General features: G+C 36.6%; 1 protein-coding gene across 2 annotated transcripts; it reads right to left on the reverse strand.

Moving 5' to 3' along the window:
* Positions 1–513: 513 nt before the first annotated feature.
* On the reverse strand, positions 514–20028 carry crlf1a (cytokine receptor-like factor 1a). 2 transcript variants are annotated; one of them, XM_073849242.1, is made up of 8 exons: positions 19518–20028; positions 13262–13540; positions 10215–10344; positions 9563–9732; positions 6633–6790; positions 5167–5335; positions 2498–2683; positions 514–1740 (listed from the first exon to the last, which is right to left on the reverse strand). In XM_073849242.1, exons 1-8 carry the CDS (start codon positions 19573–19575, stop codon positions 1724–1726), a joined length of 1167 nt encoding a protein of 388 aa, XP_073705343.1. In that variant the 5' UTR covers positions 19576–20028; the 3' UTR covers positions 514–1723. The 2 variants fall into 2 exon arrangements, with proteins under 2 accessions (XP_073705343.1, XP_073705342.1); XM_073849241.1 differs by having other exon boundaries at positions 515–1740; positions 2502–2683.
* Positions 20029–20416: the final 388 nt, after the last annotated feature.

Below are 20416 nucleotides of genomic sequence, written 5' to 3' on the forward strand. Positions count from 1 at the left end.
CTCCAGTCTTTAGTCCTCATTCTAATTTGCTCTTCAAGGACCATTATTATTATCAATAGTTAAAACAGTTGAGTACCTTTATCAGGATTATTTGATGAATAGAAAGATCCAAAGATCAGCATTTATCCGATGTTTAAAGCAAAGCTTTTGTAACATTATACACTACACCATTCAAAAACTTGGAGTCAGTATACTTTTGGGAGGGGGGGGAGAAATGATAAAAATTAATATTTTTATTTAGCAAGAATTTTAAATTGATTATAATATTACAAAAGATTTATTTTTCAAATAAATGCTGTTCTTCTAAACTTTCTGTTCATCAAAGAAACCTCAAAGCCAGAATATTAGAATGATTTCTGAAGGATCATTCAAATAAATAAATACAAATTTAGCTTTCACAGGAAATCACAGGAATAAATTACATTTTAAAAAAGAAAACCAGTAAAACTATTTTAAAATTGTACTGTTTTTTGCTGTAATTTGGATCAGATAAATACAGGCTTGGTGAGCAGAAGAGACTTCTTTAAAAAAACATTACAAATCTTACTGTTCAAAAACTTTTGACTGGTAGTGTACAAGTAAAAACTTGATAATATAAGAAAAAAACACATTTTATAGGAGCAAAAAGGACTAAGTTCATACATTTTATCTTAAAGAAGGATTTTATAAACATTATTAGGGTTTAACAATTCAGTCAATAATAATATAATCTACCTACACATAACTTAAGAGTCAAAACATAACTTTAAATTTAAATATGCGGATACAATTCAGTACAAAAATAAAAGCAGTAAAATGTCTCATAATACATAAAATTATTTTCAAACAGTTCAATGCTACAAACACAGTTACACTTTTGTAACCGCAACACACATATAAACACGAGAAACATCATTAGTTGGCCAAATCTTCCTCTCCGTTCATTAAATGGCCTTTTTGAGTCCACTCTGGGGTTCCAACATGTTAACGTTGTTGTAGTGTCGATCCTGAATATGTTTGTATGTCCTCCTTTACTTAAGTGAGAGGCTTATGTAGTGATATGTTCAGCATTGCATTGCAATGCAACTTTTTATAAGGCATGTACCGGTTACTTAAAGAAACAGGAGACTAAAAAGTGGCAAGATGTTCTGTGAGGTATACCTGTCAGATTTTTTTTATAATAAACTGCTGTAGTTTAGTCACTCAAACATTCATGAAAGGTACCTTTGGTAAAACTGGATGGTCTTAATATTCTTCCAGTTGTCTTACACAAAACGCTGGCTGAAAAAACGTTTCCATTTGTTCACCTCGGCTAAGGTTAGCAAGATCTGAAAACGTCACGGGTCCATATATAGACCATGTGTCACGCCGGCTAAGCATGGCTCGTGCATAGTCATCAGTAAATGTGCAAATTATGACCTTTAATTAATTGCTCCCCGACACGATCAAGAACTTGTCTCCGCAAATAGCGAGTTGTGACGATATAGTCCACGTGATCTCCGTGGCTATTATCAAAAAGAGTTTGTTTTTCTGTATACTAAGGCATTTGCGAGCAACTGCACAATATAATGTGTCCGAGGGACCAAATGCCCGTCACCATTTGTTGTTTGAACATCCCGTTTTGAGTCCAGCTGTACTTTAACGTCCTTGCACTGAGCCAAGCAGCAGTCTGGAAAATGTGAATTCTTCCACAGTGTGCTGTTGTTGTTAAATGTTCTGCCTGCCAGGAGCGACGTGCTATGATTTATCTCCTTGAAGAACCTGAAAGCAGACAATATTACAGTAATCAGATAAACGCCCACAGAACATGAAAGGCTTCAAATAGCCATTCAAAAACAATCCATGGTTTCGGCACGGATAGCGATGGCAAAAAATTTGAGTTAAAAAGTCTTGCGGTTTAGAGATTTGGATATTCTAAGCGTAATTGCGACGGGTTTATCTCTTGTTGGTCTTGTCATGACGTGGTGGCGGATAATCCAATATGAAGTCAGATCTTTCCAGATGTCATGTTTATATTTTTATATATATATATATATAACGCAGACCACAACACACTAGAGACACATGAAAGAAGTCGGGTGAAGGACAATCCCTGTCATTTCCAAAACAAGATTACTGTGGAATCTGACAGATGAGAACTCGGAACCGAACACACATGTTGAAAGATACTCAGCGTGCAGAACTTCATTACTCGAGTTTATTTAAACAGTCCGGTTTACTACAACGGTTTATGAAAAGTTACCTGAAATCATATGAGTCGCCTCGTGTTATTTACTTCTGTGGTCACCGAGCAAAACACAGGAAACTCGGTACAATAACACCAGAAGCACTTTAATTCAATTAACTCGGGCAACTCCAATAACTCACAGGCTTGGATCGACTCTCACAGTGTTATGAGAGCAAATATTCCTGGCATAACAGTTGAAGAAACTAACGCTGAGGAAAACCAGACACCTAAACGGTGATTAATGGGGTTTGGGTTCAAAAACAAGTAGAATGCGAATAAAAAGCTCCTTACCTACCTGGTTGCGGGTTTTGTGAGATTTCTGCAGCCAGACCCGCCACTGATCGTAAAGTTTGATACTCATACCGCTGCAGCCGTAGGCGTGTTTGCGCACCCAGCCAAAGAACTGCTTCAAATCCCGCCGCAACGTGGAGTTCTGCTGCCCCACCTTCGAGTCGCATGACCCTGTCAGCAGCCGCTCTGCGGGACGAAAGACAAAAATCAACACGTGTCCGTCCGGGGAGACGAGCGCCTATCGTACACGCAGTATCGTATCGAGCTTATCACAGATACAGGCCGCAGTTTACACAGCCAAGCAAACACAAGTTGGGATAAAAATAAATCCTTTTCCATTTTAAATAAACAGCAGGTTTCTGAGCTCCAGATGTGGGCCGCTCCAGAAGAGTTAATGTGCAGAGGAGTTAATCTGTTAATCTTCAGAAACAATCCTCTAAAAAAAATATATCCAACACTCCCCCGTGGCTCTCTGGCAAGCCACAAAATGGGGAGATGTATGACTAAAGTAATGCGTTGCATCTGCTAGCTGGTGTCTGTTGGACTGAGCATCGTCTTGGAAATATGTATCTGATTATAGGATGGACTGCACAACACATTCAAAATGTGAAAATATGATGAAGGGCAGCGTCAGCCACGTCTCAATCCGAATATCGCTGCTACCATTTAACTAGTGCCCGCTGGTTATGCTTATTTATTTTCTTTGTTGCTTTTGGGCTTTCAGTCATTTTTAATAAGGGAAACATTAAATAAGACCGGAAATAATTGGGAGAGGGATTTGTATATAATGCAGGATGGAATCAAACTCATGTTTCCCACATGAGGCATATGCGCCTAAATGTGACTGAGTTTAAAATAATTATACATTCAAGACCTGCATGAATGGATATTAAAATCTAATGTAATAGTGGAAAAGCACTTTTTTTGCTTTCGAAGAAAATATAATATGTGCACATCTGGAAACAAAAACCTTGGGGTTGAAACATTGTATTGATTTTATTTAATAGATTTTTGGGAGCAGCAGTAACAGTGATAATGGCTCATTTAGAATATATTAACACTGATTTCCTTTATCCATAGGCTTATTACATCTATAGAATTAGCTGCTAACACTTTAATAAGGTCCTATTTGTTAACTTTAGTTGTTTAACTAACATGAGCAATGTTAACTTTAGTTAATACAAATCTAACTGTTCATTGTTATTTCATGTTATGTCCATTAAATAATATTAACAGATACAGCTTGTGATTTTATTAATGTTAATGCTTTAAAAGTATGTTTCCTCACTAATGTTTGGGATCAGTAAGCTTTTTGTTTTTAAAAATGTTGCAATGCTGCATTTATATAATCAAAAATACAGAAATTAATATTGTTAAATATTAGGATAAATATTATAAAATAAATTATTTCTATTTAATATACATTTATTCTTGTGATCAAAGCTGAATTTTCAGCATCATTACTCCAGACATATTATTAAAGGGGCTATATGCAACTTTCCCCCCAAAATAAACGTAACAATAGCCTTTTTATTTGACCATTTATGACTCAAACATCTCCTGATGAGCATACTGACACCTTGTCAGCTCACAGTGGGTGCACCTATAAGCCTGTATCCTATTTTTCCTATTTTCTGTCGGGTTGGATTTTTCGCGTGCTGTCTGCAGATGTGACATCAAGCGCGTTCATGTTAAACGTTTCAGATCACTCTGCCACCACCGCTAGTCAGCAATTAGCCTACACTCGCAAGCAGTGCAATGGATTGTGCGAATACACAGAAGAGACCCAGGACAAATTTTTATTCAGCAAGAATGTGTTAAATTGATAAAAAGTGATAGACTGATATTGTTAGAAAAGTTTCTTTTTTAAATAATTGCAGTTTTTTCTTTTTATTCATCAAAGAATTCTGAAAAAAAGTATCACAGGTTCCCAAAAAAAATATTTGCCAGCATTTCAACAATTCTACAAAAAAAATCAGCATATTAGAATGATTTCTGAAAGATCATGTGACACTTAAGACTGGAGTAATGGCTGATGAAAATTTATTCAGAATAAATAATATTTTAAAGTATATTAAAATGAAAAACATTATTTTATATTGTAGTAACATTTCGCAACATTACAGTTTTTTTCTGTATTTTTGATCAAATAAATACAGCCTTGATGAGCATAAGAGACTTCTTTATAAAGCATTGCAAGTCTTACTGATCCCAATCTTTTGAACTGCAGAGTGGTTAAAGTTTTAATAATAATCAAAATAACGACTTTCACTAAGCAATATAGTTCATTAACTTAACTGTAGAGTTTTTTTGTGGCTGCCAAATATGCAAATAGCACATTAACAGAATGTTATCATTTGTGTGTATTTATATTTTTCTGCATTTTACAAATGGCTTTGAACATGGATTATCCAATCTAAATCTGTTTTGTAATCAATCAATAAAGTCAAAAAAGTAAGTTTTAGTTCAAAATTCTCAAATGGTATTCTCTAAATCCAAATATAAGTTATGCAACCTTACAAGCGATATCACTTCACTTTGATAATTACCATGGTATTTACAAGGTACTTTAAAAAAAACACCATGCTATTAGCATGGTAAACTTCCATAAAATACTTTCCGCTAAGTACCTTCTTTTGGCACGGATCACGTAAATTATATTTCCTTACCACTATGTGGTGTCGAGGCTGCAGTTGGGTGACTCCAGTCACTCCAAATGCCTGCTTTCCTAGATCCCAGGATCCCTACCGGATTACAGCGCACCTGCACAAAATACACTGTCCCTGGCCGCAACCCTGCCAGCCTGCAGGAAGTCTGGTTCCCAACATCATCCACCACCTGCAGAGAAAGACACCCAAAACAGTCTGTTACATCAAACACCTTCAGCGGCCACATACCACACACACACCGTTACCCTAACGGGCATATTTAATGTTCTCTATAAGAAGGGGAAAAAAGCCATTCACTTTCAAAATCCTTAAGCAAGTTCACACAAGCTCTTGTACAAAGAGGTAGAACAAAGAAATTTCCCCCTTTTGTGCTCCTAGGGGATATACCAACATATATCAGAAACAAAGACGGGAGGTAAATGACAGGGACACACACGTAAATAATTGGCCTGCCTTCTGGCTCTACATATACGCATCGAGCACCGACACTAGCCTCAGAGGAAATCTGTTATCTATTGCTTATTACAGATTGAGTAATTGCACTGCTGCAGACAGCATCAACGACATGTAGACAGGGCCATGCCAGCCTTCCTGTGTGTTAAAGCAGAGGTATATAGGATTCGAGTGCAGGAATGTCGAAACGGCCTGGGCCCCCTGTAATTATTTACAATCCCGGTACCCCTGAATCAGTCCCTTTCCGCGCTCCATTTCCAGACTCACGTTTCAAAAACTACAAACACGGTTAATATGCATGGCTCCGTAATCCGAGGACCATCATTACTATTGGAACGTGATGAGTGGCAGAATGTTAACATCATCAGGTTGCCGTGTAACAGGCATGCTGGGTAATTATTTCCCTTCGCACAGGCTATGTAAGCAATCTGTGGGGTTGAGAGCGGCCCGGGCGATAAAACCACTTTCTAAACGCGCTCTGAAAACAATAGATCGTCTTCAGCGAAGTGCTTTTGATGGTCACTGTCATATTTTGACTTTGTTAACTATGTAGGACTGCGCATCTGACAGGACAATGATGGGTAACGGAGGAAAAAAAAAATGATGTAACCCAACTCTGCCCAGCTTCAGAAGGAAACCTGCCAACTGATTGGATCCATATGAGCGAAATGGGGACAGAGCGAAAGCTTAAGTTTATTTGAAGCCCTAAAGTTTAGCTGGACTCTTCCGTGGCCAGAGGACTGGAAACCATGTGCTGTTCTGCTACAGCTGGAAATGACGTTTCGGACAAGTAATACAAACACCCCAAATTCTACTGAAACTGCTGTTATCTTTTGGACCGCTCTAATTAATCATTGCGCCACTCTGCAAATGCTTTAAAATGGAGACGCTGACACTAACTCGCAGGCATACGCAGTTTGCATTACAAAAACAAGTGGCAAGATGATAGTAATCATGATAATGGGCATTATAAAGTGATGACGTGTGCTCACTGATCGAGGGCGCTACTGTACCTTCCAGTCACTGCTTTCTTCCAGTCTGTATCTGATCTGGTATTTGGCCTGAAATAGAAAGTCTTTTAGTGCAGGCGGTGTCCCCCAGCGCACGGTCAGCTGGTCCTCCAGGTCGCCTACTCGGCTCACGGTCACGTCAGTCGGTGGGTCTGTCGTCACTGAGAAACGACACAAACAACATGTGATAAGATTGGAGACGCTGCAACAGAAGAGCTCATTGTAACTTATTCTTGAAATCTTAAAATGGAATTTGAATTGGAATGACGGGGAAAATGAGTTAGAAAAAACATTTTCTTCAACTGGTCCATAAATGTTGATGCATTAAATATAATAAAATATATAAACTTAATACATATTTCTATAGGTGGCATTTTATCTATCTATTGCTCTATTATCAGCTAAAGTCAAAAGTTTACATTACAGAATCTGCAAAATGTTAATTATTTGACCAAAATAAGAGGGATCATACAAAATGCATATTTTTTTATTTTGTACTGACCTCACACAAAAAACATTTACATATAGTCCACAAGAGAAAATAATAGTTGAAAAATGACCCTGTTCAAAAGTTTACATCCCCTTGATTCTTAATACTGTGTTGTTACCTAAATGATCCACAGCCGTTTTTTTGTTTGGTGATAGTTGTTCATCACTGTCCACTATTCTTCAAAAAAGTCCTTCAGGTCCCACGGATTTATAGTTTTTTTTTTTTCAGCATTTTTGTGTATTTAAACCCTATTCCAACAATGACTGTATGATTTTTGAGATCCACCTTTTCACACTGAGGACAACTGAGGGATTCACATGCAACTGTTACAGAAGGTTCAAAAGCTCACTGATGCTCCAAAAGGAAAAAAACAATGCATTAAGAGCCAGGGGGTTAAAACTTTTGAACAGAATGAAGATGAGTACATTTTTCTTATTTTGCCTAATTATCATATTGTTTTCCATTTAGTGCTGCCCTTCAGAAGCTACAGAAAACACTAACATGTTCCCCTGAAGACAAAATAAGTTAAATTTACCCTGATCTTCAAATTCAAATGTTTTCACCCCCGGCTCTTAATGCATTGTTTTTCCTTCTCAAGCATCAGTGAGCGTTTGAACCTTCTGTAATAGTTGCATATGAGTCCCTCAGTTGTCCTGTGTGAAAAGATGGATCTTAAAATCATACAGTCATTGTTGGAAAGGGTTCAAATACACAAAAATGTGGAAAAACCAAAGAATTTGTGGGACCTGAAGAATTTTTCTGAAGAACAGCGGGCAGTTTAACTGTTTAGGACAAACAAAGGACTCATGAACAGCTATCACTAAAAATACAGCTGTGGATCATTCAGGTAACAACACACTATTAATAATCAAGTTGCAGGCAGAGTTACCAGGTTTTCAGAACAAAACCCGCTCAATTGCTGCTCAAAACTAGCCCAAAACTCACCCAATCGTATTTCGAGGGGGGTAAAATACATGTTTTTCGGCAGGGTTCACTGCAACACTGCATACAGGCCAAAAGTTCTGCATTTCAGTGATGAATCATCTGAACTCCTCTGATTGGTTATTGCATTCATAAACTCAGCAAAATTGTGTGTGATTGAAGAATTGAAGAATAAGGTGGATAGGATCGCCCTTTCATCCATTCATCTATTAGTGAAATTCTTTTGTAGTGTTCAAATAATCTCCACAAAAAAAAATCACAGAAAACAGAACAGATATTAAGATTAAGACTTCTATCTGTCCAAAACTACTGACTACTTCAGTATAGTCTTGTGAATATCCAGCTTCAAATATCTGATGCCACTAACCTTACAAATTTCATCTTGTGATTACATCACAAAAAAGGTCACTGTATCAAGTCGGTTCTTCTGTAAGTTTTGTAAAAGTAATCACGTTGGAACTGGCAACCTCAGCTGGCTCTTGCCATTTTGTGTGCGATGTGTATCAGCCGATCAGTGAACGGACTTTGGGCGGTCTGCAAGCCGAGACTAGAGACTTTTGATCTTGTGATCCAACTAAGATAAAGCATACGCTGATTCTCGTCGACTAATTGTTCTGTCTTTTTCCGCTTTGCTTGCATTTCGTTCAGGCTGCTATAAAATGAAACAGCATTGATAGTGCTCTGAATTCCAAGAAACTGCAGTTTGCTTGGATCTCAACGCTGTTGTTTAATTAACTGGTAACACAGATGAGCATTGTCTCTGTTGCTAAGGAGGTGGAGGCACTAGGTGTGGTGGCTGTGTCATAACTATGGCATGTTTCGAGGAGCACCCACCTTCCTCTTATGCATTTTCCATTCAAAAATCACCCTGCCTCCCCCTTCAGGTGCAGTAACATTGATTTACACTCGCAGGATGTGAAAGTTTATAACCTTTCTCATCTCCTTTTTGACGATGGGGGGATTTAGTGTGCGTGCAGGCTATTTTAATTTAATTTCAAATGCTTTCTGATGTATTGCCAAAACAAAATGCCCCCCGACTCAAGTCCTAATGATACTAATTCCATTTTTATTAAGATGTTAGTTGCCTAAAATGTCTGTTTGAAGAGATTATGTGGTAGCCTGGCCTGTGCTCAAAGCACATAAGATCTTAAGGATTCAACAAAACAGACTTCACCCTATTTCAGTCACATTGCTAAACAGTAGCCCCAGGCAGGTCACGGTACTAGGATTAGCGAAAAACTTCGTAAAAATTCCACTCGTCTTTGAAGGAGGGGGCTGATAGGCTTTGCAGGTATGTGTGAGTAGGTGGGTAGATACTGTATGAGGCAAAGGGATACTGATGACGCTCCGACGGACCGCTGCAATTCGTCACGCCTCCACCCAGTTTTTACAAGGAGTGGCGCTCTCACGTTGCACGTGGTCCTCTTGTATTGCGTGCAGCCCATGAGGAGAACACCTGGGGCTTGTGCCTAAAAAGGGGTCAAAGGTCAAGCACACTCACCCACGTCTAAGATATCCAAGTAGATGACGTCAGACGTTGCGGTTCCGAGTTGGTTGGAGGCCTCCACCCATATCTCATAGGGCGTGAAGAGGGCGAGGTCGCGGGGGATGTAGCATTTGTACGGCTCTCCGGTGTTGTAGTCCTCGCACTCCTTTTCTCGTCCGTACCACCTATGGGTGACAATAACAGCAAGGTACCAATAACTGGACGCAATATGCTTGTATGCCTCCTATATAGAGGCTTCTGATAAAAGAGGCAATGGATATTGCCTTAAATGTGGGAATGATTCCTTATTTATGGCTTATTCCTTTTGGTTTGCTGTGGGGTATGTGCATTCCATCTGCTCACTAGGCATGAAATCCAGTTTTATTAATTAAATAACCTAAAAATGTATTTAAAAATGCACAAGACAGTACTAAAACACATTAAAAAAATGATGTTTGTATGTTTTTTATAGGATAGACCAAAAAAAGTGTATGGCATCTGCCCATCAGAAGGGTTTAGCACAGATAGGTTGGTTTGAGACATCTTTGAACATCCTTCCACTGTCCTCCAGTCAATAGGCATGTAAGAACATGACATATACAAACAAGATAAGGCGTGAATTTGGGAAGAGGCATTGACATGAGTGTGAATGACCTCTGGCACTGACCTGAGCTTATATTTGAGTGTGTATTTTGTCTTGATGAAGGTTTCCCCCTGGCCCCCAGGGGCCCATCGACAGGTGAGGTCTTTCGTGTTCCTGGACCAGCAGGTAAGATTCACGGGTTTCTCAGGAGGCACTAAAAAAAAACAGACAAAGACAATGAGTTTTCACTTGGCTGTCAAAATGAGTTAGTGGAAAGTGACTCATGCCTCTCAAAACAGCTCATTAAAGGAACATGCTGTAAATGCTGCTAAATGCTGCGAAAATTAGTCAAAAATAGTTGCTTGGTTTGAAGTCAAACAAGAAACAACACACGCAAGCCATTTTACTGCTGTAATGCAACATATATCTAAGTGAAACGTGTGAAATATAAAAAATAAATACGAAATGAAGACTAAAATTTATCTACCAAAAGTTTTTGGACAGTAAGATTATGTTTTAAAAGCCTGCATTTATTTGATTCAAAGTACAGCAAAACAGTAACATTTTGAAACATTTTTACTGTTTAAAATAAGTGTTTTCTATTTGAATGTATTTTAAAATATCATTTATTCCTGTGATTTTCCAAAGCTGAATTTTTAGCATTATTACATCAGTCACTTGATCCTTCACAAATCATTCTAATATTATGATTTGCTGTTAAAAAACAATTATGTGGAAAACGGCTGAGTAGAATTTTTTTCAGGTCTCTTTGATGAATAGAAAGTTCAGAAGAACAGAATTTATCTGAAATAGAAATCTTTTGCAACATTATAAATGCCTTTATCATCACTTTTGATAAATTCAAAGCATCCTTGCTAAATGAAAGTATACATTTCTATGATGTCTTTCTCAAACTTTTAACCTTAAATGGTAAAGTGTATCATTAGTGTTACAAAAGCTTTTTATTTCAGATAAATGCTTTGGATCCTTGTAAGAATCCCTAACAAAATGTACTCAACTGGTTTAAATATTGATAATAATAATTATACAAAATGTTTCTTAAACAGCAAATCAGCATGTTAGAATGATTTCTGCAGGAACATTTGACAGTGAAGACTGGAGTAATGATGCTGAAAATTTAGCTTTGATCACAGGAATAAATTACATTTTAAAATATATTCAAATAGAAAGCAGTTACTTTAAATAGAAAAAATATTTCACAATATTACTACTTTTGCTTGGTGAGCAGAAGAGACTTCAAATTTTTTTTTTTTTTACTGTCCAAAAACTTTTGATTGGTTGTGTGTCTCTTTCTATTAAATATTTTATGATTTCAATCTATTTTTAATTATAGTAATTTAAAAACAAGATAGATAGATACTGAATAATGCCTCGTTTCCACTGAGTGGTACGGTACAGTACGGTACAGTACGGTACGGGTCGGGTCGGAAAACCATGAATTGGCTAGCGTTTCCACTGCCGACAGTACCCTTACTTGATAGGCGTGGTGTATGCCGGAAAGTAGCTTGACGTCATTCTCGCGCAAAGAAGAAAGCTAAGACCGCAAACATCAATGGAGGACATTCGCGAGTTATGTTTCGCGGTGGCATTGTTTTGCAAGGTGTTGTGTGTGTTTTAAAAATGGCGCCTCTTGTGTTGCGTTGTCGTTCTGTAGCACGCGCAAGTGACGATTCTCTGTCAACCAATCAACGCTCTGCAGTGAGTCTAGCTCCACCCTTTAGTACCGTTCCACTGTGCTAGGTACCACAACGGAAGGGTACCCAAAAAGTGGTACGGTACAGTTCGGCATTTTGGTACCATTCACAACTTTTGATAGTGGAAACGCAAATAAATGCGTACCGTTCCGTTCCGTACCGTACCGTACCGCTCAGTGGAAACGAGGCATAATTAATAGACTTAAAATTTCTATTTTATTTAATGTAAAAAAAATATTTAAAATAAAACTTTTTTTGAACATCCTATTCATCAAAAATAATGTAAAATGTATCAGAAGCACAACTGCGAAAATATATAAAATATAAAATGTTTCTTGAGAATTAAATTAACATTTTGAAATGAATGATTTCTCGAGGATAATTTGATACTGAATTTTTAAAATGTTATATAACTTTATAAAAATATTTTAAAGTATATCAAAATAAACTTTTTAATTTACTGTTTCGCTGTACTTTTGTTCAAATAAATTAAGCCTGGGTGATTATAAGAGATTTAAAAAGTCTCTTAAAAAATAAAAGCAATTTCAAAAGAAAAGAAACTGATAAAGTTTTGATGAAAGATTATGAATACTGGCTTTTCTGTAATAATGCGCCCAGATGAATCGTTCACAATAAGACGAGGGCCGTGTATTAACAAAGTAAATAGGGTCAATTTTGACTTTGTGTTGACTTTAAATATTTTCAATAATGGATGAGTGTCTTCAGCTGTCATCCTCATTTAAGTTCAGGAATGGGGCCAAGATTCCATTCAGCTGAGAACAAAAGACACTGCGTCTAAGTGTAAGACTGTGATTATATGAACCAAACCTTACAGAGGAGACCTCAGAGACATTGAGAGCTTGAGTCAACATACTGTAGCACTTCACACACACACTTATCGTAACCACGTCTCACCATTTCTGGCTTTCAATCTTTTTTCCAAATGACCAGACACTCGCTTCCTTGACTTTGTCTCGCTCTTGTGTGTGTGTGTGTGTGTGTGTGTGTGTGTCTGTGTTTGTAATTTTCCATACTGCCACCATTCCATGTAACTTGACAAATGCGGTACATTTGTTCTGTCGAGGAAAGCGCCTATAATGGACCACACAGGTGCTAAAAGCATAACAGTGGAACAGATAGCTATCTTAAGGGGCTTAAACAACTCTCAAGTTCATTGGCGGACAGGCAGAAAACATTAAATACTGCAACAACTGCGGCTCAGTGGCAGGGGGTCAAATCATAAAGGCTGTCTAATACTTCCACATCTGACCCATATTCCCCAAGGCTCCAGGCTTACCCACAAAATCCATTTAATTGTATTTAAGTTGGACTGCGTGCACGCTCGCCAATTAAACACACTTGGTAGCTGTACAGGAGCCTAGAGTAAATACGAACAATATGGTAGACGGAACTCACTGCCAACATAGATGCAGGAGCCGGCCAGCACGTGACCTCCGCTGTTATGGCACACGAGGTTGTCTCCGGAGCGCTGGCGGGACCCCGAGAGCCGCGGGAGGGTGACGCTGAGCACGGTGGGGCTCAGGACGCTGTAGGTGCTGCTGGGAAGGCGCTTGCCGTTCAGCGTCCAGTAGAGCGAGCCCGCGTGAACGCCGTGGTCTGGATTCACTGAGCATGTGGCTGTCAGGCTGGAGCCGATGGGAAGGGCCGGGTCTTGAGGGTAGATTGTAGCCACCTCTGAGGGAGGGCGAGATATAGCAGGTTAGAGCTGGAAAGAGGCAGCACGGTTATTACGGCCTGTCTGGTTACGGGTGAGCTCACATGATGTGACGTTAAAGGAGGAGACAGACCGACCTCATGACTAACACATCAAAAAAGTTGATAGTGACAGGCTAAATCAGAGCAATGTGGGATACGCAAGATGATCACAAAAGGAGATGATATCCGTTTACTATGAAAGGGAACATGTAAAGTTAGATGGTCTGTCTGTACTGTCATTGACTGTACATTATCCCCCTTATGAGATGGCTATTTACTAAATCAATTAATGCGTAGAAAATAAATGAATATTAAATGAGTATACTGAGATTTAAAAAGAAATACTAATCATCAGGGTCAGCGTTTAAATACCCCTGTGGTTAAGTGTTCTTTAAAAAATGTAACATTAAATGCACAAAAAATAATGAGTGAATATTAAATAAATATATGCACATGAAAGATTAGTTTGAGATTATTTTGTGAGAAAAAGTGTGAAAAATACTGATTGCCACAGTCAGCATTTAAAGACACATATGGCTTAGTGTTCATTTAAAAAATACCATTAAATGCACTAAAACAATAATAAGTGGACATTAAATAAATATGCGCACATGAGATCATTTTGTGAGAAAAATAGTGAAAAAAAGTGATGAGTTTAAATACACCTATGGTTTAGTGTTAATTCAAAATGATTTTACAATTAAATGCACAAGAAAATTATAATAGTAAATGAACATTTAATAAATATACGCATGTGAAATATTGGTTAGAGATTATTTTGTGAGAAAAAGTGTGAAAAGTACTGATTGCCATGGTCAGCATTTAATAAACCTATGGTTTAGTGTTCATTAAAATATTTTAGCATTAAAGGCACAAAGAATAGTAATAAGTGAACATTAAATAAATATATGCACGTGAAATACTGGTCGGAGATTATTTTGTGAGAAAATGTGTCAGCGCTTAAATACACCTGTGGTTTAGCGTTCATTAAAAAATATGTTTCCATTAAATGCACAAAAAATAATAATCAGTGAACATTAAATAAATATATGCACATGAAATATTGGTTTGAGATTATTGTCTGAGAAATAATGTGAAAAATACTGACTGCCAGGGTCAGCGTTTAAATACACCTATAGTTTAGTGTTCATTAAAAAAAAATATGTAACAATTAAATGCACAAAAAATAATAAGTGAACATTAAATATATGCAGATTAAATATTGGTTTGAGATTACTTTGTGGAAAAAAGTGTGAAAAATACTGATTGCCTCGGTCAGCATTTAAATACACCTATGGCTTAGTGTTCATTAAAAAATATTTTATGATTAAATGCACAAAAAATAATATTAAATAAATATATGCACATGAAATATTGGTTTGAGATTACTTTGTAAAAAAAAAAAGTGTGAAAAGTACTGATTGCCACAGTCATCATTTAAATAGACCTATGGTTTAGTGTTCATTAAAAAAATATTTTACCATTAAATGCAAAAGCAAATAATAATAAGTGAACATTAACTAAATATATGGACAAGAGATATTGGTTTGAGATTATTTTGTGAGAAAAGGTGTGAAAAATACTGATTGTCAGGTCAGCCTTTAAATACACCTATTTGATTGTTCATTAAAAAAATATTTTACCATTTACTGCACAAAATAATATAATAAATGAACATTAAATAATATATGCGCCTGAAATAATGGTTTGAGATTACTTTGTGGAAAAAAAAGTGTGAAAAACATTGTTTGCCAGGTCAGCGTTTAAATACACCTATGGTTAGGTGTTCGTTAAAATATATTTTGCCATTCAATGCACAAATAAATAATAATAAATGAACTAATTAAATATATGCACATTACAGTTTTTCTCAATTGCTAAAACACTATAACCAGTCTTTTGAACTAAAATTTCAAAACTATAACGCCATTTTTGAAAAAGCACACCCATTTCTCTAAACTATAAACACTATTCCCTGCTTTGACACATGAGTTATATTTGGTGAACTGTTACTTCAAAACTCTACACACAAATCCCTACATTTCTCAGTGCTTACACCATGAGGTCATTTAGAAAGCACAAGCATTCAATATTGTTCACTCAAGTCTGCGAAGTTTGAGCTCAATTAGCACACAATTACCCAACTGGAAACACTAGGAGTCAAAATTTAGCACACACCAATCAGAACCTTCGATGGAGATAAAAGGATAAAAGTTTTTCTCAGTCACTTTGGTGCATTTCTCAGATCAGAAATGAAATATACATTTGTCTGCAGTTTCCTACATTATCAGTTGCTATTGTCATGTTGCTCAAAATGTATTATATACTGTAGTTCTCTGTGCAAGTCTTACCCCTCAAAACATCAAGTCATTAGCTCATCGTATAAATCACCTGCAAAATTTTTGATCTAGTTGTCCTAAACTGTCAATCATATATTCTACACATTTCTATTAGACTTTTTGTAAATTTGCCATGAATTATTCAAGTGAATCTTGACTTTCACTAATGAAGATAATATAGATCAACCAATGATAAAGCAGTTCTCTGAAATAGATCAAAGGTACATCTCATGAACCTTCCATTGGAAAGCATATAGACAGAGGACAACACAGGAGTTACAAATTCTGACAGTGGACTTTCTTATTTTTATTTTCACCTTTGTGCCCATATTTCTTTTTTTTTTCTGTTTCACAATGACGATGTGTGCTTTTATTTTTTTTTTTTTTTTTTTTGTCAGACCACTAGTACAAGTGTAACTGTGAATCCTATCCAGTCTTTTTCAATCAATATCCCACATACAGTAATGTGTAATTTTGAAGAGGAAGAGTAGGAGGTGAAAGAGGAAGAGGAGGAGGAGAAGGAGGACGATGATGACAACAACATGGAAGAGACAGAGGAAGAGCAAGGGCAAGAAGACAAGCAGTCTCATATATTTTAGTTGATGAGTGCCAGGGTTGGATCAGGCATGCAAGAGGATTTTACCCCTGCTGCCTGGCCAGGGCTAATTTAGCCTGTGATGCTGAAGAGGTTCTTTGGCCTGTCCCAGACCAAAGACAGGATGCTGGGCAGAATAATTATTTTGTTGTTTTTTTGCTGTTTTGTACTGTACTCTACAGTACATTAAATTAAGGAATAAAACACTTGCAAAGGAATAGATTTGTTGTGTTCATCATGTGAAAAGTTTTTTATTTGTATTGTTTTTGTAGTATTGTTTTGAATTTATCTCATCAGTGTGTAAAACTGTGTTGTAGTGTGTTTGTTTTTGAGGATTTGTGTGTCATGTCTGAAAGCAAAGTTTGGTTTTTCAGCAAGATTGAATTGTTTTGAGTGGAGAGCTTCATTTTGACCTCAATATAGGAAGTTTGGGGAAATGAGTTAGGAGTTGTGGATTTGTGTTTAGAGTTTCGCAAATAAGAGGCATAATTTTAAGAAATGTGTTTAAGCAATTGAGAAAAACTGTAAATACTGGTTTGACATTATTTTGTGAGAGAAAATGTGAAAAATATAGTTTGTCAAGGCCTTTAAATAGACCTATGCTTTAGTGTTCATTAAAAAAAAAAAAAGTGAACATTACATAATTTTACGCACAATTATTTTACCATGAAATGCACATAAAATAAATAAACATATGCAGATGAAATATTGGTTTTTAGTTTGTTTTATTATGTGAGGAAAAACTATATGAGACTAGCAAAGTATAAACAATATTGCTTGCCAGGGACAGCATTTAAATACACACGTTTTACTGTTCATTAAAAAAGTATTTGACCACAGATTGCAAATGAAACAAATAAATAAACAAAATAAATATATGCATATTAAATACTGGCTTGAGATTTTGTTATGTGAGAAAAATATAATTTCGTTACACATAAGGTTCAGCGTTCATTAAAAAATATTATACAATTATTTTCATAGACTGCGCATAAAATAAATAAACATTAAATAAATATATGCACATGAAATATTGAATATTGGAGAAAAAAAATATATGAAACTAGCAAAGTGTAAACAATTTAGTTTTTTCAGGGTCAAATTTTAAAGATTTTTTTGGGTTTTACATTTACCACTCTGCTGATCACATCCTAGATAACTAGTGTAACTGGTACTCGCATACAATTATAATTTTGAAAACCCTTTTTGAGTTCATTATCACCCTTGTAAAGTGACAACATGGAATCCCTCAAAAAATGTGTCAGTGCAGCACAATTGAGTAATGGAGGTGATGAAGGAACTGGCATGTGATTACATGTAATTACATCAAGATGGATAGATAGACTAACATTAAAAGAGAGATTATATATTCAACACGCACTCAGACCGAGCAGAAAGGCTGTTTCATCTCATAGCATTGACACGGCCCTTTAGAAGAGTCTTTAGAAGGTGCTGTTTTGATTTAAGTGGATTGGAAAAAAAAAAAAAAACATTTTACTTCAAACCATTTAATGACAGGAGCAATTACAAGTATTTACCACAGGTGTCTGAATAGGAAATGAGCAGTGAGATATTTGGTTTCAGATCAGAAGGTCTCATGAGGTAAGCCTCTAGTCCTGTCATCACGAATGCACCGCCGAGAGAAACTCAGTAAAGCCTGGATGCACATCTAACCGCTGAGACGGTGAACAGCGGGACCACCCTTTGGAAATTCCTGCCCGTGTTGTCAAACCGCAATGATCTTTTAAAGGGTTACTTCTGTCTACACGTTTTTTTCCTTTTAACTCTGTTTATATTGCACTGAGGCCCAGTAAAAAGTCAGCCCTGATGCTTTGCGTTTAATGTTAACTAGAGGAGAGCGAAGTGTAGTCTGTCAGTGGCTGTAATGCACTTCACTTTCTTAATCCCCTGCCTGGCACTGAGGGTGTGAATGAGGCAATACTTAATTAGATGTAATTAGTCTCAATCTTCCCCTCCACCAACACCTGCGAATGTCACGTAAGGGGAATGTGCTAAACGCTCGCACTGTAAATCTATTTCACAACAGCTATTAATAATTTAGCCCTTTGTTATTTACAACGCAGATTATGCCCTTTGATCCTGTTACATTGTTCTCTGCAATTCATTAAAAGCTAATTAAACTTTCACAAACACCTATATTTCACCAACACCGAACGCAGAATCCATCGTCTCGGGTGATAGTGTTGATTTGAGGTGAACTTTTTCATTTAGTCACATATGCGTTCGAAAAATAAGCTTAAGAAACATGATGTCAGGGTTTTGTTGTGGTTCATAAGGGCTAGACCATCCATGTGTTAAATGAATTATGCTCTGACCTTTTGAAATTTTAACCCCTAGCATTCACCCCCTATTTTAATATAGTGCAATATGTTGCGCCGATATAGATATCATCAGTTGTTCAATTAGTTAAAACAGGCAATTTCTGTAAGTAAATAAAACATACAGTGGTGTTTTCTTAAAACTTTATATACAGGTCAATGGCATCCGGATTCGTTAATGTATTAAAAATATATACAAACTTTCTATGATGAGCATGTTCAAATGTCTGAGCTAAAAAATGCATTCAGTTTTAATTAAATAATTTTGACATAAAAAAAAAAATTGTTGGAAAAACTTCATCAGATTAAGGTCTGGAGTAACCAATATGTAAATAGCCAATTTAGTTTTAATATATTTTTGCTTATAAAAATTTATGTTTTGAATTACAAAAAAAAAAAAAATACTAATCCATTTAATATTAGGCTACACTACAATAACCTGGCACTTATTGACCTACACACAAAAAAAATATTGTGTTCTGCAGATGCTGGATACTTAAAATTCACTTAAATGATTTTGTTTTATTGTAACAGTTGTGTTAACTTTATATCTGATCTATTTACTAATATTAATTCGTGTCAAGTTCCGAAACAAACCCCATTCGATGAAGAAGGTACGTAAGAACACATGTAACACACACATATATAGAGAGAGAGATAGAGAGAGCTATAAATGTACTCACGGGTGGAAGACGACAACACGCCGGCAGCACAGTGGAGCAAAAACAACAAGCAGATCATCTTACGAAATAAGTTCGCTTTCTTTCTTTTCGGACAAGAGAGTGTGTTTGGACTATGCAGGAGTATTTGATCCACGCATGCCACAGCGAGTCCAGCTCCAGTGCACCCGAAGAGTTGATCCCAGCGTCAGTTCCTGAGCTGCTGGCGTGTCGCGGATGTTCCAGAAGGCTGAACTTTACAGAATATCCGCCAAATGTTCTGTTAGTGCGACGGTGCATTCGTCCTCTTCATTTACTTTTGGCATCGTTTACCGTGCTGAGGCTCTCCACTGCTAGGAAACATCCAAGTTTATACTTTGCAAGCTCCTCCCATGTCTTCCCACACAGTTCCAAGTCATTTTTGCCTCTTTCGTTTTATTCCTCCCTTCCTTCTGTCTGTGCCCTCCTCTTGTCTCTAACAGGTCTTGTGTTAGAGTTGTGTAGTATATCTTTCCTCATCAATTCTGATGTTTTAACCTACCTGTGGGTCAGAAGAGTCTCTTAATGGGATGTCTTACCTTCAGTCTTATTATGGATAGTCATTTAAAGCTGAGCAATCTTTCTGTGGCGTCTGACTGGAAAAAGTAACAATTTAACTCAAGTTTAACTTAAGTTGTGCACCACATGTCTCTGATATATATTCTTAAATACTATAATTTTCTATATTCCAAATGTTCAATGGAATATAAAAAGAAAATGTTTATACCATTTGACAAATATTTCTTGAAAAAAAAATGCTATATAATTTTGTGAAGGATATAGAATGTAATTGAAATTTGAATAGAATTATATAATAAGGTTTACAATACACTTTACAATTAGTCGATATTAGTCAACATAAACTGAGAATGAACAATGTGTAC

Source organism: Garra rufa, chromosome 10, assembly GCF_049309525.1.
Source record: "Garra rufa chromosome 10, GarRuf1.0, whole genome shotgun sequence".
Classification (NCBI taxonomy): domain Eukaryota; kingdom Metazoa; phylum Chordata; class Actinopteri; order Cypriniformes; family Cyprinidae; genus Garra; species Garra rufa.